This window comes from Porites lutea, chromosome 12, assembly GCF_958299795.1.
Source record: "Porites lutea chromosome 12, jaPorLute2.1, whole genome shotgun sequence".
Lineage (NCBI taxonomy): Eukaryota > Metazoa > Cnidaria > Anthozoa > Scleractinia > Poritidae > Porites > Porites lutea.
The window spans coordinates 3,069,627-3,088,040 of NC_133212.1; the positions used below are offsets into that span (position 1 = coordinate 3,069,627).

The following is an 18,414-nucleotide window of genomic DNA, read 5'->3' on the forward strand; positions in this document are numbered from 1 at the left end:
TTCTGTCGTCCAACACGTCAGGGTTTCCCGTCGAGCGATTCCTCAGGTCGGAATTAAACTCTCCAGTATTTGTATGAGCTTTCTTGCCATCACAGGATAAAAATGTCCTCTGAAACAAGTTTGCGTTTTTTTCTCTACTTTGTTGCTCGCCTTTTACTTCCTTCTTTGTCTGGGTTTTATAATCATACGGTTGACTCTTAGAAATACTTTGAAACCGTGCTTGAAGGGTTTTTGCCCTGTAGCTCTGATATAGCTCAAGGAAACCCGGCAGTATTTCCGAAGAAGTGATTAGACGTTTGCTATCAAGATACATGTATAATTCATTAGTAAGCTGACTAATATCGTTAATAACCTTGGCATGCTCTTCCGTTCCTGTAAGTTTACAAAAGCTGTGTGCCATACTTTTTAATCCTTCTTTGTAAACACGAAACAAGTTATTCGGTTGTCTGTTTAACGGCCGGGAAAAACTGAAAGTTAAAGCAGGACTGGCTTCCTTGTTTTTTAATTGGTAGGTGCTTTGTAGAAGAGATGACGGTTCGAATTCTGGTGTCGCCATCATCATCAGTGGCCCAGCGGTAGCAAAGATGATCATATCCACTACGCTAGTCATTGAACACCCATAAATTGCCGGATGGAACGTTTTTAACACTGAGGTGGCCACGTACTCTGTGTCTTCTACAAGGCAGGACTTTAGAACGGGGTGATCTGCTCCTTTGATTCTGACGTGCATTGGATTCTCCGGTAAATATTCGATCAATTCCTCATGGATCATCAAATTACTTGAATCAGGATATATCACAATATCCACATCTCCCACATCATCTGGCTCAATGCACTTTAAACCTTCAGCAACGCTTCCATATGGTCGAAAAAGTATGCCGTTTTCCGTATCTTTTACTAGACCTTTGTAAAATTGCTTTAGAAAGTAAAACACGACCATTTGGTCATTCACCCTCCTTTTTTTTAGCATCGTTTTGTTCTCCGAGATATTCAAATTGTAAGCTTAGTTCCTGTGTTTTTTCATCGTATCCTGCCGAAGCCATTATATCGTTCAAACTATCGCATGGACGAGTGTGCTGAGTTTTCTGGGCCTCTAAAATAGACAATTTCAAGGGATTCGAAGTTTCAGTTTCTAAGACAATTTTTTTTAAGCAAAACTATCCTTTGGCTTGTTAGCCTGCGAAAACATCCGTTTCTCCTCCCTCTACGCCCCTGGGAAACGTCCCCAGTGGCGAAGAGCGAGGATGTTTTCGCAGGCTATTGGCTTATCGGGTTGTTAATGATGTTTCCATTTTAAAAAATGAAAATTGTTTAATCGTTTCGTCATTGATAGAAAATATAGGATAGGTTAGAAATGTTATTTATGCAATGAACCTAAAATATTCCCTTTTTGAAAGAATATTCCGATGAATAACCCCTGGAGTCATGTTACCTCTTTATCGATATCTTTCTCTCAAACACACGATATTTTTTTGGTGGTGACAAGATTTTATTTCCAAGCCGGCTACAGATCGGAGCTGAAGACTCGTGGTGGGTTACAGTCTTCAGGAGTGGCAGGCGTTTAACCCTTTTAAAAGTCTTAAGAGTACGTGACCAACATTAATTTTCTCCCAAAAATATCCAAACATAATTAAAAGAAAAGTTTATGAGAATATATAAAATGATCACCTTAGGGAAAATGCTTTGATCCTTGGACAAATTCTCCAAACTAATTCTGTAAGGAAATGTATGGAGATCAGTTTGGAGAATTTGTATGTGGATATTGGGGCTTAAAGCCATGCGTAGATCGTTGCTTTAGCAAATACAAACTGGCGTCTCCCAGCTGAGTTGCCACGTAGTCATGCAACCACGCCTTTGCCGTTCAATAAGTTCGAAGGTTATGGTGTTAACAGCACGCCTGTCCAATTTCCGACCCTAGCGATTCTAAATTTGACTTTGAGTTTGGCGTGAAAATTTCTGAACGGCTAGGCGTGTTATTGTTTCTACGGTCAACGTGTTCGCGTGAGCTAATTATACTCTCTTGGTGTGAACGGTTAAGGAGTCTTCAATATATAAGGGAACTTCACCCTTGATGCGTTTGTATGCCACACGACATTTAGCTATTTTCACTTCTTCATAAAAAGGAAACCACTGTAGACTATTAAAAAGCTTGACACTAGACGCCACTAGTGGTTGTAGATTCTTAAGAGTTTCACTCTGTTTAGCATGTATGCTTTTCACAATGGCAGCGAAAGGCACCCAAAAAGATGCAAAAACACAGGATCAATACCTGATTTACAAGTCTCTGGGAAAATTAGGTAGCGAAGGTATTTATATTATGGTCTAACCCACCATGCGCGCGCACCTTAGAGGCTCACTTCTATAAGGCACCAGACGAAATTTTCGACCTGTCAAAAATTTAGGCGCTCAGCTGTAGACTCAACAGTCAGCAACATAGTCGTGTACTAGATATAGTGATATAAATTTTATTTGCCCAAAATTCAACCGGGTGACCGAGGGCAGTAGGACGTTCGCAGTTTCTACTTGCCAACACTGGAACAGCTTAAGTCTAGAACTTAGAAATACAGTATCACTAGAATCCTTTAAGAATAATTATCGAAATATCTTATTTCAAGAGCAGCAGGAATTACACTATTTCATAGTTTAATCATATTCTGGTATATATTTCACTAGCCATATCATTAGCTCTTATGCTCATTCATGTTGATGTAGAACTTCTATATTTCCTTAGTTTTATTTATTTTGTACTTAGACTTTGTATATTCGGAATCTCATGTTTTTTGTGATTTTAATTTAGATAGAGGGCCACAAGTTTACTAGTTTCTGTAACTATTCCGTGCTACCCTCTTTAAATAAAGTGTATTATTATTATTATTATTATTATTATTATTACTAAAAGAGGGAAATTTCTAAGAACTGGAACTTCCGGTTTAATTTCTTAGCATATTTCCGGGTTTGTTAATAATCGCTCGGCCAATCAAGCGTGATGTTGACAGAAAAAAGAAAACGTCATGCATTTTCGAAGAATGTAACGCATATCAGAGATCGCAATCTGTTTTCGAAGCCGGGGGGGGCACCTAGTAATAGGCTAATGGGGATGTGCCGCTGAATGGAGTCGCATTTTTACGACTGGATTGACTATTGGATTGCATTTTCCATATCGTTACTAGAATGGGATCGCTCATTTTCGGGATTTTGGAGGCAAGAATATTCCGGTAATTAGGGCTTTCAAACCGTGAGGATTTTTACCACATTACTAACAAATGCGACAATTTATTTCAGGATGACCTTGATAAAAGGCTTTATAAGGTAGATGCACAAACAGAAAGTGACTAATTTGGGATCGCGAAAATTATGTTTACCCAACAGTGACAGATACGGGGTGTATAATTGGCCACAGAATTGGCTATAATGGGGTAGAGCTTGTGAGAGACTAGCGGCACATAACCAGCAAACACTTACTCAAATAACCCCCCGGGTTTTCGAAGCCAGAAACGATGGAAGAGCAATTTAAAACCTTCAAAAGCCTGTGAGGAATATGTTTCAGTAAAGCCCTTTAGGTTCCGTCTTGGAGGGTTCTATAATGTTCTATGTTTTTAGTTTCAATGCGGGCAAAAGGAATAGTATTCTCTCGTTACACGACTAATTCTAATGTTTGTTCCAGCAACTTGAAAATTTCTGTACGTGGTTTTATCCACAACATAAATGGCAATACTAACTCTAATAAAAAAATTAGACAACCTGAAAGAGACTCTCTCCTCACAGTCGCCGCATAGAGTGGACTTTAGAGCAATACAGTCTCCTTACTTCTTATTCATTCAATCCTGTTTTCAATGATTTATTGTATGCAGTTATTCACTCTTCATATTAGAGCTCCTGTGACGATCAAAACAGTAAATCATTCGAGATCTATTTGGCGCACCTGCGCACTGCTGGCTATTCAAGCTCATCATTTGGTCACTAACTCAGAAATGTCTCATAATTCCCTTTTTTGTTCATTCTACTATATTCAAGACTTGATTATAGAAGTGAATTTTGAAGACTCTGAAAACATCTTGCATCCTTTTGCATCATTAATACAGTTGCGTCAACTATTTCTACCCAGCATCGTCAGGCCTTTGACCAGCGGGTAACCTGTGTACAGACCGCCCCGCCTCCCCTCCAACTTGAACCGCCCAAAACTTAAGGGACTAGAGTACATGGCCTTTTCTTGAGTATATTTTCTACGAAAAAGCTCATTTTGAAAATATTTTTTCTTCTGTAGTGAATAGTTTTAAGGATTTTTGACCCACTTAGTACCTGAAGAAGCTATAATGACAATGGCCTCCTTAAACATTCACAATAAATAACTGCTACTGTCAGGTTTGTTTGAGGAATCTTAGTAAATCGTAGTATATAAGCAACTCGTTGACATCCACTTTAGTCACTTTATCTTACTTTTCTTTTAGCTTCATTTGTTGAGTACGTCTGCTTAATTTACATAACAAGGTGATGACGTCAGTCTAATGGAATGTCCTCCTGTATAACCTTTGAAGCCCGAGCCGGCCTAAGTCGGAGCGTAACCTTCCCACCACGAAAAATTCTTCGAATGAGAGGGATGAATCGTAACCGTGAACTAGCAGGGAAGGTGAGGATGAAAGAGTCGAAAAAATCCTCGGAAGAAGGATCAAGTATTCGTTGAATGATAGCTTCTTTATTTCCAGTTGCAAAGTCCTCTCGCTTTAGTACATACTTGCACCATTCGAGGACGCTCTTAATCCCATCAAGGATACAACTCCTAATGTTCGGTTCTTCGCTCATCCGAATTTTGAAGTAAGCTGTGTCCCAGCAGATGTCAAACACTTTAGGGAAGTCAGAAACTTGAATGATATGGTACTTTTCAATTTCTCGCAGATCTTCTATTATGGACTTCTCCAGAGAATGAAGACTTTGGAGATTGCAATGAGGGTCTTTAAAAGCCAAATTAGTCATCTCCTTGCTAGTAGACAGAAAAATGTCTTTTAGGTCGTGATAACGGAAACTAGTAATCAAACTACTCTCTTGATTTATTGCTTCTTTAAATTCTTTCTTGGTGCCTTTGCAGGAAACTTCTTGATGGACATCACTTTGACCTTGTGTAGTGAAAGCTGGCATGCAGTTTTGTTCTTTTTTCGTCTGTTCGGAATTTTGTCTCTGAGTCAATTTTCTCACAAACTGCATCGGATTTTCATTGATCTTCTCACATATTTCAACCAAGGGCTCCAGAATATTGAGGTCTTCGATGTAGTCTACACTGAACAGGTTGTAAGATCTCACAAAGAAGTGTCGCAAATCTCTCTTTCTTAGAGCTTTCAGAAGGTTTCGAAACAACTTCATCATGCACTCTACTCTGTTGCTTTGCGTCCAAATTTCAGTACCAGTCTCTTCAACTGTTTGCAGAAAGAGGTTCTTCAGGTGAAACGACACCAAACTCTTGGGTTTTGTGGAAAGATAGGCTCGATGAAATTTTTTTAGGCAGCGGTAACACTCACGCTGGACTTCGTTTAACTCTCTGCTTAACAGGAATTCTGCATTTGCAAAAGATATTCTGAAATCGCATTCTAGATTGCCACCATTCTTTGGAGCTTTTACAACCAGATGAAAACCCTGCTGGAGAATTTGGTCGATTACCTTTTGAGAAGGCCACTTGCGTTCTCTTCTGATCCATTCTTGCGCAACAATGGGCCATCCTGGAGCTTTAAATGCTGGAACAATGTCGACTCCACCTTTCGCATGATCCGAAGACTTTTCGAAGTCTGTAACGTTAGCGGCTTCCTTAAAGGAATCCTCTCTTGCTTCAGTTATGGATCCCGCAATCACGGGAGCGAAAAAGAGGTTCAGTATTGGCTTTCCAGGTGCCTTTTTCCGCTGTGAGTCATAAGACGGACTTTCTCCCGTCTGCATTGTGAATAACTGTTCTTTCTGAGACAAAATATGGCTTTCAACGAGGTCTCCATTGCTTTTCGTCTCGCTTCTGTCGTCCAACGCGTCAGGGTTTCCAGTCGAGCGATTCCTCATGTCGGTATTAAACTCTCCAGTATTTAATTGAGCTTTCTTGCCATCGCAAGATAAAAATATCCTCTGAAACAAGTTTGCGTTTTTTTCTCTACTTTGTTGCTCGTCTTTTACATCCTTATTTCTCTGGGTTTTATAATGATGTGGTTGACTCTTAGAAACGCTTCGAAACCGAGCTTGATGAATTTTTGCTCTGTACCTCTGATATAACTCAAGAAAACCCGGCAGTATTTCTGAAATAGTGATTGGACGTTTGCTATCAAAATACATATATAATTCATTAGTAAGCTGAGTAAAATCGTTAATAACCTTGGCAAGCTCTTCCGTTCCTGTAAGTTTACAATAGCCGTGTGCCATCCTTTTTAGTCCTTCTCTGTAAACATGAAACGTGTTATTCGGTTGTCTGTTTAACGGACGGGAAAAACTGAAAGTTAAAGCAGGACTGGCTTCCTTGTTTTTTAATTGGTAGGTGCTTTCTAGAAGAGATGACGGTTCTGGTGTCATCATCATCATCAGTGGCCCAGCAATAGCAAAGATGATTTTATTCAATACGTTAGACACTGAACTCCCATAAATTGCCGGATGGAACGTTTTTAACACTGAGGTGGCCACGTACTCTTTGTCTTCTACAAGGCAGGACTTTAGAACGGGGTGATCTACTCCTTTGATTCTGACGTGCATTCGATTCTCCGGTAAATATTCGATCAATTCCTTATGGATCATCAAATTATTTGAATCAGGATATATCACAATATCCACATCTCCCACATCATCTGGCTCAATGCTCTTTAAATCTTCCGCAACGCTTCCATATGGTCTAAAAAGTATGTCGTTTTCCGTATCTTTTAGTAGATCTTTTAAATATTGTTTTAGAAAGTAAAAGCAGACCATTTGTTCATGCCCGCTCGATTTTTGAGCATCGTTTTGTTCTCCGAGAGACTTAAATTGTAAGCTTAGTTCTTGTGTTTTTTCATCGTACCCTGCCGAAGCCATTATATCGGTTAAACTCTCGCATGGACGAGTGTGCTGAGTTTTATGACATCTGGGCTTCTAAAATAGAATATTTCAGGGGATTCGACATTTCAGTTTCAAAGACAATTTTTGTAAGCAAAACTACCATTAGCCGGTCGAGTTGTGAGTGTAATTTCCATTTTGAAAAATGAATTCATTGATAGAAAATGTTGGATAGGTTAGAAAGATTATTTTTGCAGTGAAACCAAAACATTCCTTTCTTGAGAGAATATTCCAGTGAATATTCCCTTGAGTCATGTGACTTTTTTATCTATCTTTTTCAAACACACGATATTTCTTTGGTAATGACAAGATTTCGGTTTCCAAGCCGGCTACCGATCGAAGCTGCAGACTCGTGGTGGGTTACAGCCTTCAGGAGTGGCAGGCGTTTAACCCTTTTAAAAGTCCCAAGAGCACGTGACCAACATCAATTTTCTCCTAACAATATCCATACATAATCAAAAGAAAACTTTATGTGAATAAATAAAATGATCACCTGAGGGAAAATGCCTTGATCTTTGAACAAATGCTCTCAACTAATTCTGTAATGAAATGTATGAAGATCAGTTTCTTGGAGAATTTTGTATGAGGATATTGGGGCTTAAAGGGTGAAAGGGAGACGGAAAATGGGGAATCACAGCACCAGACGAGTTGACTTGGGGAGACTTTGTTCACAAGAAAAGATTCAACATTTTTGCTCCGTTCACAAGAAACTGACGAAGCAGTTTAAATTTAAACGTTCCTCGGTAAATTTAAAACTTGGCTATGCGTAAAGGGCTGCTTTAGAAACACCCAGCTGGGCTGCGACGGATTCATGCACGCCACGCCTTTGCCGTGTTAACAGCACACCGGTCCAATTTCCGACCCTACCGACTTTAAATTTGACTTTGAGTTTGGCGTGAAAATTTCTGAACCGCTAGGCGTGTTAGTGTTTCTACGGTCAAGGGGTTCGCGTGAGCTGATTATACTCTCTTGGTGTGACGGAACAGCTGAGCACCTAAATTTTTGACAGGTCGAAAATTTCGTTTGGTGCCGTGTAGAAGTGAGCCTCTAAGGTGCGCGCGCATGGTGGGTTAGACCATAATATAAATACCTTCGCTACCTAATTTTCCCAGAGACTTGTAAGTTTTTGCATCTTCGTGGGTGCCTTTCGCCGCCATTGTGACAAGCATTAATGCTAAACAGAGTGAAACTCTTAAGAATCTACAACCACTAAAAGAGGGAAATTTCTAAGAACTGGAACTTGCGGTTTCTTAGAATGTTTCAGGGTTTGTCAATAATCGCTTGGCTAATCAAGCGTGATGTTGACAGAAAAATGAAAACGTCATGCATTTTCGAAAAATGTAACGCATATCAGGGATCGCAATCAGTCTTGGAAGCCGGAGGGCACCTAGTAATAGGCTAATGGGGATGTGCCGCTGGATTGAGTCGCATTTTTACGACTGGATTGACTATTGGATTGCATTTTCCATATCGTTACTAGAATGGGATCGCACATTTTCGGGATTTTGGAGACAAGAATATTCTGGTAATTAGGGATTTCAAACCGTGAGGATTTTTACTACATTACTAACAAATGCGACAATTTATTTCAGAATGACCTTGATAAAAGGCTTTATAAGGTAGATGCATAAACAGAAAGTGACTAACTTGGGATCGCGAAAATTACATTTACCCAACAGTGACAGATACGGGGTGTATAATTGGCAACAGAATTGACTATAATGGGGTAGAGGTAGAGATAACCAACAAAAACGTATTCAAATAGCCCCCCGGGTTTTCGAAGCCAGAAACGATGGAAGAGCAATTTAAAACCTTCAAAATCCTTTGTGGAATATGTCTCAGTAAAGTAATTGAGTTCCGTCTTGGAGGGTTCTATAATGTTCTATGTTTTTAGTTTCAATGCGGGAAAAAGGAATAGTATTCTCTCGTTACACGACTAATTCTAATATTTGTTCCACGAACTTGAAAAATACTGTGGTCCGTGGTTTTATCCATACGATAAATGGCAATACTAACTCTAGTAAAAAAATTAGACAACCTGAAAGGGACTCTCTCCTCACAGTTGCCACATAGAATGGACTTAAGAGAAATACAGTCTCCTTACTTCTTATTCATTCAATCCTGTTTTCAATGATTTATTGTATGTAGTTATTCAATCTTCATATTACAGTTCCTGTGACGATCAAAACAGTAAATCATTCGAGATCTATTTGGCGCACCTGCGCACTGCTGGCTATTCAAGCTCATCATTTGGTCAATAACTCAGAAATGTCTCATAATTTCCTTTTTTGCTCATTCTACTATACTCAAGACTTGATTATAAAAGTGAATTTTCAGGACTCTGAAAACACCTTGTATCCTTTTGCATCATCAATACAGTTGCGTCAACTATTTCTACCCAGCATCCTCAGGCCTTTGACCAGCGGGTAACCTGTGTACAAACCGCCCCGCCTCCCCTCAAACTTGAACTGCCCAAAACTTAAGGGACTAGAGTACATGGCCTTTTCTTGAGTATATTTTCTACGAAAAAGCTCATTTTTAACATTTATTTTCTTTTGTAGTGAATAGTTTTAAGGATCTTTGACCCACTTAGTACCTGAAGAAGCTATAATGACAATGGCCTCCTTAAACATTCACAATAAATAACTGCTACAGTCAGGTTTGTTTGAGGAATCTTAGTAAATCTAATTAGTGTATAAGCAACTCCTTGACATCCACTTTAGTCACTGGACTTCGTTTAACTCTCTGCTTAACAGGAATTCTGCATTTGCAAAAGATATTCTGAAATCGCATTCTAGATTGCCACCATTCTTTGGAGCTTTTACAACCAGATGAAAACCCTGCTGGAGAATTTGGTCGATTACCTTTTGAGAAGGCCACTTGCGTTTTCTTCCTATCCATTATTCTTGCGCAACCATGGGCCATCCTGGAGCTTTAAATGCTGGAACAATGTCGACTCCACCTTTCGCATGATTCGAAGACTTTTTAAAGTCTGTAACGCTGGCGGCTTCCTTAATGGAATGCTCTCTTGCTTCAGTTATGGATCACGCAATCACGGGATAGAAAGAGGCGTTCAGTATTCGGTTTCCAAGTGCCTTCTTCCGCTGTGAGTCGTAAGAGGGACTTTCTTCCTTCTGCATTGCAAATAGCTGTTCTTTCTGCGACAAAATATGGCTTTCAACGAGGTCTCCACTGTTTTTTGTCTCGCTTCTGTCGTCCAACGCGTCAGGGTTTGCCGTCGAGCGATTCTTCACGTCGGAATTAAACTCTCCAGTATTTGATTGAGCTTTCTTGCCATCGTAGGATAAAAATATCCTCTGAAACAAGTTTGCGTTTTTTTCTCTTCTTTGTTGCTCGCCTTTTACATCCTTATTTCTCTGGGTTTTATAATCATACGGTTGACTCTTAGAAATGCTTCGAAACCGAGCTTGATGGGTTTTTGCTCTGTACCTCTGATATAACTCAAGAAAACCCGACAGTACTTCTGAAATAGCGATGCGACGTTGCTATCAAGATACGTATATAATTCATTAGTAAGCTGAGGAAAATCGTTAATAACCTTGGCAAGCTCTTCCGTTCCTGTAAGTTTACAAAAGCCGTGTGCCATCCTTTTTAATCCTTCTCTGTAAACATGAAACGAGTTATTCGGTTGTCTGTTTAACGGCCGGGAAAAACTGAAAGTTAAAGCAGGACTGGCTTCCTTGTTTTTCAGTTGGTAGGTGCTTTCTAGAAGAGATGACGGTTCTGGATTCGTCATAATCATCAGAGGCCCAGCGGTAGCAAAGATGATAAAATCCACAACCCTAATCACTTCACGCCCATAAATTTCCGGATGGAACGTTTTTAACACTGAGGTGGCCACGTACTCTTTGTCTTCTACAAGGCAGGACTTTAGAACGGGGTGATCTGCTCCTTTGATTCTGACGTGCATTGGATTCTCCGGTAAATATTCGATCAATTCCTCATGGATCATCAAATGACTTGAATCAGGATATATTACAATATCCACATCTCCCACATCATCTGGCTCAATGCACTTTAAATCTTCAGCAGCGCTTCCATATGGTCGAAAAAGTATGTCGTTTTCCGTATCTTTTAGTAGATCTTTTAAATATTGCTTTACAAGGTAAAACAAGATCATTTGTTCATGCGCCCTGGATTTTTGAGCATCGTTTTGTTCTCCGGGAGACTTAAATTGTAAGCTTAGTTCCTGTGTTTTTTCATCGTACCCTGCCGAAGCCATTATATCGTTCTGAAACTCTCGCATGGACGAGTGTGCTGAGTTTTATGACATCTGGGCCTCTAAAATAGATAATTTCAAGGGAATTCGACATTTCAGTTTTTGTAAGCAAAATGGAAAACTACCATTGGCTGGTCGGGTTGTTAGTGTAATTTCCATTTTGAAAAGTGAATTCATTGATAGAAAATGTTGGATAGGTTAGAAAGGTTATTTTTGCAAGCATTCCTTTCTTGAGAGAATATTCCAATGAATATTCCCGTGAGTCAAGTGACTTTTTTATCTATCTTTTTCAAACACACGATATTTCTTTGGAATTCGGTTTCCAAGCCGGCTACCTATCGAAGCTAAAAAACTCGTGGAGGGTTACAGCCTCTAGGAGTGGCAGGCGTTTAACCCTTTGAAAGTTCCAAGAGTACGTGACCAAGATCAATTTTCTCCTAACAATATTCATACATAATTAAAAGAAACGTTTATGAGAATATATAAAATGATCACCTTAGGGAAAATGCTTTGAACAAATTCTCCCAACTAGTTCTGTGAGGAAACGTATGGCGATCAGTTTGGAAAATTTGTATTTGGATATTGGGCCTTAAAGGGAAATGGAAAATGGAGAACCACAGCACGGCCGAGTTTTTGACTTGTGGAGATTTCGTTCACCCGAAAAGGTTCAACATTTTTGCTCCGTTCACAAGAAACTGACGAAGCAGGTTCAATTTTAACGTTCCTCGGTAAATTTAAAACTTGGCCATGCGTAGAGGGCTGCTTTAGAAACACCCAGCTGGGCTGCGACGGAGTCATGCAGCCACGCCTTTGCCGTTCAATAAGTTCGAAGGTTATGGTGTTAACAGCACACCGGTCCAATTTCTGATCCTACCGACTCTAAATTTGAATTTGAGTTTGGCGTGAAAATGTCTGAACGGCTAGGCGTGTTATTGTTTTTACGTTCAAGCAGTTCGCGTGAGTTGATTATACTCTCTTGGTGTGAACGGAACAGCTGAGCACCTAAATTTTTGACATGTCGAAAATTTCGTCTGTTGCCGTGTAGAGGTGAGCCTCTAAGGTGCGCGCGCATGGTGGGTTAGACCATAATATAATTACCTTCGCTACCTAATTTTCCCAGAGACTTGTAAATCAGGTGTTGATCCTGAGTTTTTACATCTTCGTGGGTGCCTTTCGCCGCCATTGTGAAAAGCATTAATACTGAACAGAGTGAAACTCCCAAGAATCTACAACCACTAAAGGAGGGAAATTTCTAAGAACTGGAACTTCCGGTTTCTTAGAATATTTCCGGGTTTGTCAATAATCGCTTGGCTAATCAAGCGTGATGTTAACAGAAAAAAGAAAACGTCATGCATTTTCGAAGAATGTAACGCATATCAGGGATCGCAATCTGTCTTCGAAGCCGAGGGGCACCTAGTAATAGGCTAATGGGGATGTGCCGCTGAATGGAGTTGCATTTTTACGACTGGATTGACTATTGGATTGCATTTTCCATATCGTTACTAGAATGGGATCGCTCATTTTCGGGATTTTGGAGGCAAGAATATTCCAGTAATTAGGGATTTCAAACCCTGAGGATTTTTACTACATTATTAACAAATGCGCCAATTTATTTCAGGATGACCTTGATAAAAGGCTTTCTAAGGTAGATGCATAAACAGAAATGACAAACTTGGGATCGCGAAAATTACATTTACGCAACAGTGACAGATACGGGGTGTATAATTGGCCACAGAATTGACTATAATGGGGTAGAGGTAGAGATAACCAGCAAAAACGTACTCAAATAGCCCCCCGGGTTTTCGAAGCCAGAAACGATGGAAGAGCAATTTAAAACCTTCAAAAGCCTGTGTGGAATATGTCTCAGTAAAGCCATTGGCTTCTGTCTTGGAGGGTTCTATAATGTTCTATGTTTTTAGTTTCAATGCGGGCAAAACGAATAGTATTCTCTCGTTACACGACTAATTCTGATGTTTGTTCCATAAACTTGAAAATTCCTGTGCGTGGTTTTATCCACAACATAAATGGCAACACTAACTCTAATAACAAAATTAGACAACCTGAAAGGGACTCTCTCCTCACAGTCGCCGCATAGAGTGGACTTTAGAGCAATACAGTCTCCTTACTTCTTGTTCATTCAATCCTGTTTTCAATGATTTATTGTATGCAGTTATTCACTCTTCATATTAGAGCTCCTGTGACGATCAAAACAGTAAATCATTCGAGATCTATTTGGCGCACTGCTGGCTATTCAAGCTAGGGACCTTCTACAATATAACTTTTTCATCATTTGGTCACTAACTTAGAAATGTCTCATAATTTCCAGGACTCTGAAAACACCTTGTATCCTTTTGCATCATTAATACAGTTGCGTCTACTATTTCTACCCAGAATCCTCAGGCCTTTGACCAGCGGGTAACCTGTGTACAGACCCCCCCGCCTCCCCTCGGGAAAAATCGGAGAAGGGGCCCCTTCTTCGATTCTTCCTGAGGGGAGGTTGGTCTGTACGCAGGCTACCAGCTGGGAACTACATACTGATCAAGGAAGACCCTTGGTGACTCAATAAAAAAGATTTTTTAGTTAGTTGCTTGGAAAATGCCACTTTTGTACCAGTAACGCGCCGTTCTAGCAATGTATTTCAACTTGAACTGCCCAAACCTTAAGGGACTAGAGTACATGGCCTTTTCTTGAGTATATTTTCTACGAAAAAGCTCATTTTTTAAATTTATTTTCTTCTGTAGTGAATAGTTTTAAGGATCTTTGACCCACTTAGTACCTGAAGAAGCTATAATGACAATGGCCTCCTTAAACATTCACAATAAATAACTGCTACTGTCAGGTTTGTTTGAGGAATCTTAGTAAATCTTGGTATATAAGCAACTCGTTGACATTAACTTTAGTCACTTTATCTTACTTTTCTTTTAGCTTGATTTGTTGAGAACGCCTGCTTAATTTACATAACAAGGCGATGACGTCAGTCTATTGGAATGTCCTCCTGAATAACCTTTGGAGCCTGAGCCGGCCTGAGTCGGGGCGTGACCTTCTCGCCACGAAAAATTCCTCGGATAAATCGAAACCGTGGACTAGAAAGCAAGATGTGGAACAACAAGTCGAAAGAATCCTCGAAAGAAGGATCAAGTATTTGTTGAATGATAGCTTCTTCATTTCCAGTTGCAAAGTGTTCTTGCTTTAGTACATACTTGCACCATTCGAGGACGGTCTTAATCCCACTAAGGGTACAACTCCTAATGTTCGGTTCTTGGCTGAACAGAAGTTTGAAGTAAGCTGTGCCCCAGTAGATGTCAAACATTTTAGGGAAGTCAGCAACTTGAATGATATGGTACTTTTCAATTTCTCGCAGATCTTCTATTATGGACTTCTCCAGAGAATGAAGACTTTGGAGGCTGCACTGAGGGTCTTTAAAAGCCAAATCAGTCATCTCCTTGCTAGTAGACAGAAAAATGTCTTTTAGGTCGTTGTAACGGAAACTAGCCATCGAAATTCTCTCTTGATTTATTGCTTCTTTAAATTCTTTCTCTGTGCCTTTGCAGGAAACTTCTTCATGGACATCACTTTTACCTTGTGTAGTAATAGCTGCCATGCAGTTCTGTTCTTTTTTCGCCTGTTCGGAATTTTGTCTCTGGATCAATTTTCTCACAAATTGCATCGGATTTTCATTGATCTTCTCACATATTTCAACCAAGGGCTCCAGAATATTGAGGTCTTCTATGTAGTCTACACTGAACAAGTTGTAAGATCTCACAAAGAAGTGACGCAAATCTCTCTTTCTTAGAGCTTCCAAAAGGCTTCGAAACAACTTCATCATGCACTCTACTCTGTTGCTTTGCGTCCAAATTTCAGCACCAGTCTCTTCAACTGTTTGCAGAAAGAGGTTCTTCAGGTGAAACGACACCAAACGCTTGGGTTTTGTGGAAAGATGGGCTCGATGAAATTTTTTTAGGCAGCGGTAACACTCGCGCTGGACTTCGTTTAACTCTCTGCTTAACAGGAATTCTGCATTTGCAAAAGATATTCTGAAATCGCATTCTAGATTGCCACCATTCTTTGGAGCTTTTGCAACCAGATGAAAACCCTCCTTGAGAATTTGGTCGATTACCTCTTGAGAAGGCCACTTGCGTTCTCTTCTGATCCATTCTTGCGCAACCATGGGCCATCCTGGAGCCTTAAATGCTGGAACAATGTCGACTCCACCTTTCGCATGATCCGAAGACTTTTCAAAGTCTGTAACGTTGGCGGCTTCCTTAATGGAATCCTCTCTTGCTTCAGTTATGGATCCCGCAATCACGGGAGCGAAAAAGAGGTTCAGTATTTGTTTTCCACGTGCCTTCTTCCGCTGTGAGTCATAAAAGGGCCTTTCTCCCTTCTGCATTACAAATAGCTGTTCTTTCTGCGACAAAATATGGCTTTCAACTAGGTCTCCATTGTTTTTTGTCTCGCTCCTGTCGTCCAACGCATCAGGGTTTCCCGTCGAGCGATTCCTCACGTCGGAATTAAACTCCTTAGTATTTGATTGAGCTTTCTTGCCATCACAGGATAAAAATGTCCTCTGGAACAAGTTTGCGTTTTTTCTCTACTTTGTTGCTCGTCTTTTACATCCTTCTTTCTCTGGGTTTTATAATTGTGTGGTTGAGTCTTAGAAATACTTTGAAACCGAGCTTGAAGGGTTTTTGCTCTGTAGCTCAACTCAAGAAAACCCGGCAGTGCTTCTGAAGTAGTGATTAGACGTGTGCTATCAAGATACATATATAATTCATTAGTAAGCTGAGTAATATCGTCAATAACCTTGGTATGCTCTTCCGTATAAACAGTTCCTGTAAGTTTACAAAAGCCGTGTGCCATCCTTTTTAATCCTTCTCTGTAAACATGAAACGAGTTATTCGGTTGTCTGTTTAACGGCCGGGAAAAACTGAAAGTTAAAGCAGGACTGGCTTCCTTGTCTTTTAAATGGTAGGTGCTTTGTAGAAGAGATGACAGTTCTGGCGTCGTCACCATCATCAGTGGCCCAGCAGTAGCAATGATGATAATATCCACTACGTTAGGCACTGAACGCCCATAAATTGCCGGATTGAACGTTTTTAACACTGAGGTGGCCACGTACTCTGTGTCTTCTACAAGGCAGGAGTTTAGAACGGGGTGATCTGCTCCTTTGATTCTGACGTGCATTGGATTCTTCGGTAAATATTCGATCAATTCCTCATGGATCGTCAAATTATTTGAACCAGGATATATCACAATATCCACATCTCCCACATCATCTGGCTCAATGCACTTTAAATCTTCAGCAGCGCTTCCATATGATCGGAAAAGTGTGTCGTTTTCCGTATCTTTTTCTTGGTCCTTTAAATATTGCTTTAGAAAGTAAAACAAGATCATTTGGTCATGCTCCCTCCATTTTTGAGCATCGTTTTGTTCTCCGAGAGACTTAAATTGTAAGCTTAGTTCCTGTGTTTTTTCATCGTACCCTGCCGAAGCCATTATATCGTTCAAACTCTCCCATGGAAAAGTGTGCCGAGTTTTATGACATTTGGGCTTCTAAAATAGAATATTTCAGGGAGTCGACGTTTCAGTTTCAAAGACAATTTTTGTGAGCAAAACTATCATTGGCTGGTCGGGTTGTTAGTGTAATTTCTATTTTGAAAAATGAATTCATTGATAGAAAATGTTTGATAGGTTAGGAAGGTTATTTTTTGCAGTGAAACCAAAACATTCCTTTCTTGAGAGAATATTCCAATGAACATTCCCTTGAGTCATGTGACTTTTTTCCTACCTTTTTCAAACACACGATATTTCTTTGGTGGTGACAAGATTTCGGTTTCCAAGCCGGCTACAGATCGAAGCTGAAGACTCGTGGTTGGTTACAGCCTCCAGTAGTGGCAGGCGTTTAACCCTTTTAAAAGCCCAGAGATTTTCAATTTTCTCCTAACAATATCCATACATAATTAAAAGAAACGTTTATGAGAATAAATAAAATGATCACCTAAGGGAAAGTGCTTTGATCTTTAAACAAATTCTATCAACTAATTCCGTAAGGAAATGTATGAAGGTCAGTTTTTTGGAGAATTTGTATGTGGATATTGGGGCTTAAAGGGTGAAAGGGGGACAGAAAATGGGGAATCACAGCACCAGACGAGTTGACTTGGGGAGACTTTGTTCACAAGAAAAGATTCAACATTTTTGCTCCGTTCACAAGAAACTGACGAAGCAGGTTGAATTTTAAGCTCGTCGGTGAATTTACAACCTGGCCATGCGTAGAGGGCTGCTTTAGCAACACCCAGCTGAGCTGCGAGGGAGTCATGCAGCCACGCCTTTGCCGTTCAATAAGTTTGAAGGTTATGGTGTTAACAGCACATCGGTCCAATTTCCGATCCTACCGACTCTAAATTAGACTTTGAGTTTGGCGTGAAAATGTCTGAACGGCTAGGCGTGTTATTGTTTTTACGATCAAGGTGTTCGCGTGAGCTGATTATACTCTCTTGGTGAGAACGGCACACCTAAGAGCCTGAATTTTTGACAGGTCGAAAATTTCGTCTGGTGCAGTGTAGAAGTGAGCTTGTAAGAGGCGCGCGCTTGATTCGCGCTGGGTGGGTTAGCGCGCGGAAAGGACTAAACACGACTTTCGGTGCTCTAATTGCCGCTCTGCCATTGGTCCAGCCAGTTGTTTAATTTGCGCGCGCCGTCGTCAACTGACTTTCCCGTCCTGTTGCTAAATCAGGCTTATAATGTAAAGTTTTTATGCCTTCCACGCCTTGCATACCGGCCAGATAAGTAATGCTGAATGCTTGTGTAGTGAAGTTGCGACATCGCTCAGATTCAGCTCGTTTTTGCAGCAATGTCGCGTATACTGTGATGATCATTTCTACATTTTACTACTACATGAGAAATTTCTTCAATTTGATTGGCTAAGAGCAGTGGTATTTCAGCTTAATTTGAAATACCTACATGTGACAATTACAAAACCTTTGTGGGTAGTAGTATAAACAAATATTATCATGATTTGCACTTGATATTTGGCATAAATACCAGTCGTGATATTTCAAAATTGTCTCAAATTTCACTTGCCTAACAGCTCGTGAAATTACGTATCACAATTTTGAAATATCACTCGA

The 18,414-nt window shown here is 40.1% G+C and overlaps 1 protein-coding gene across 1 annotated transcript; it reads right to left on the reverse strand.

Annotated features, from left to right (window-relative positions):
• Nucleotides 1-13,876: 13,876 nt before the first annotated feature.
• Nucleotides 13,877-16,756, reverse strand: LOC140921690 (uncharacterized). Its single transcript, XM_073371700.1, has one exon. The coding sequence runs from the start codon at nt 15,675-15,677 to the stop codon at nt 14,262-14,264; it is 1,416 nt and encodes a 471-aa protein (XP_073227801.1). The 5' UTR covers nt 15,678-16,756; the 3' UTR covers nt 13,877-14,261.
• Between the last annotated feature and the right edge of the window lie 1,658 nt (nt 16,757-18,414).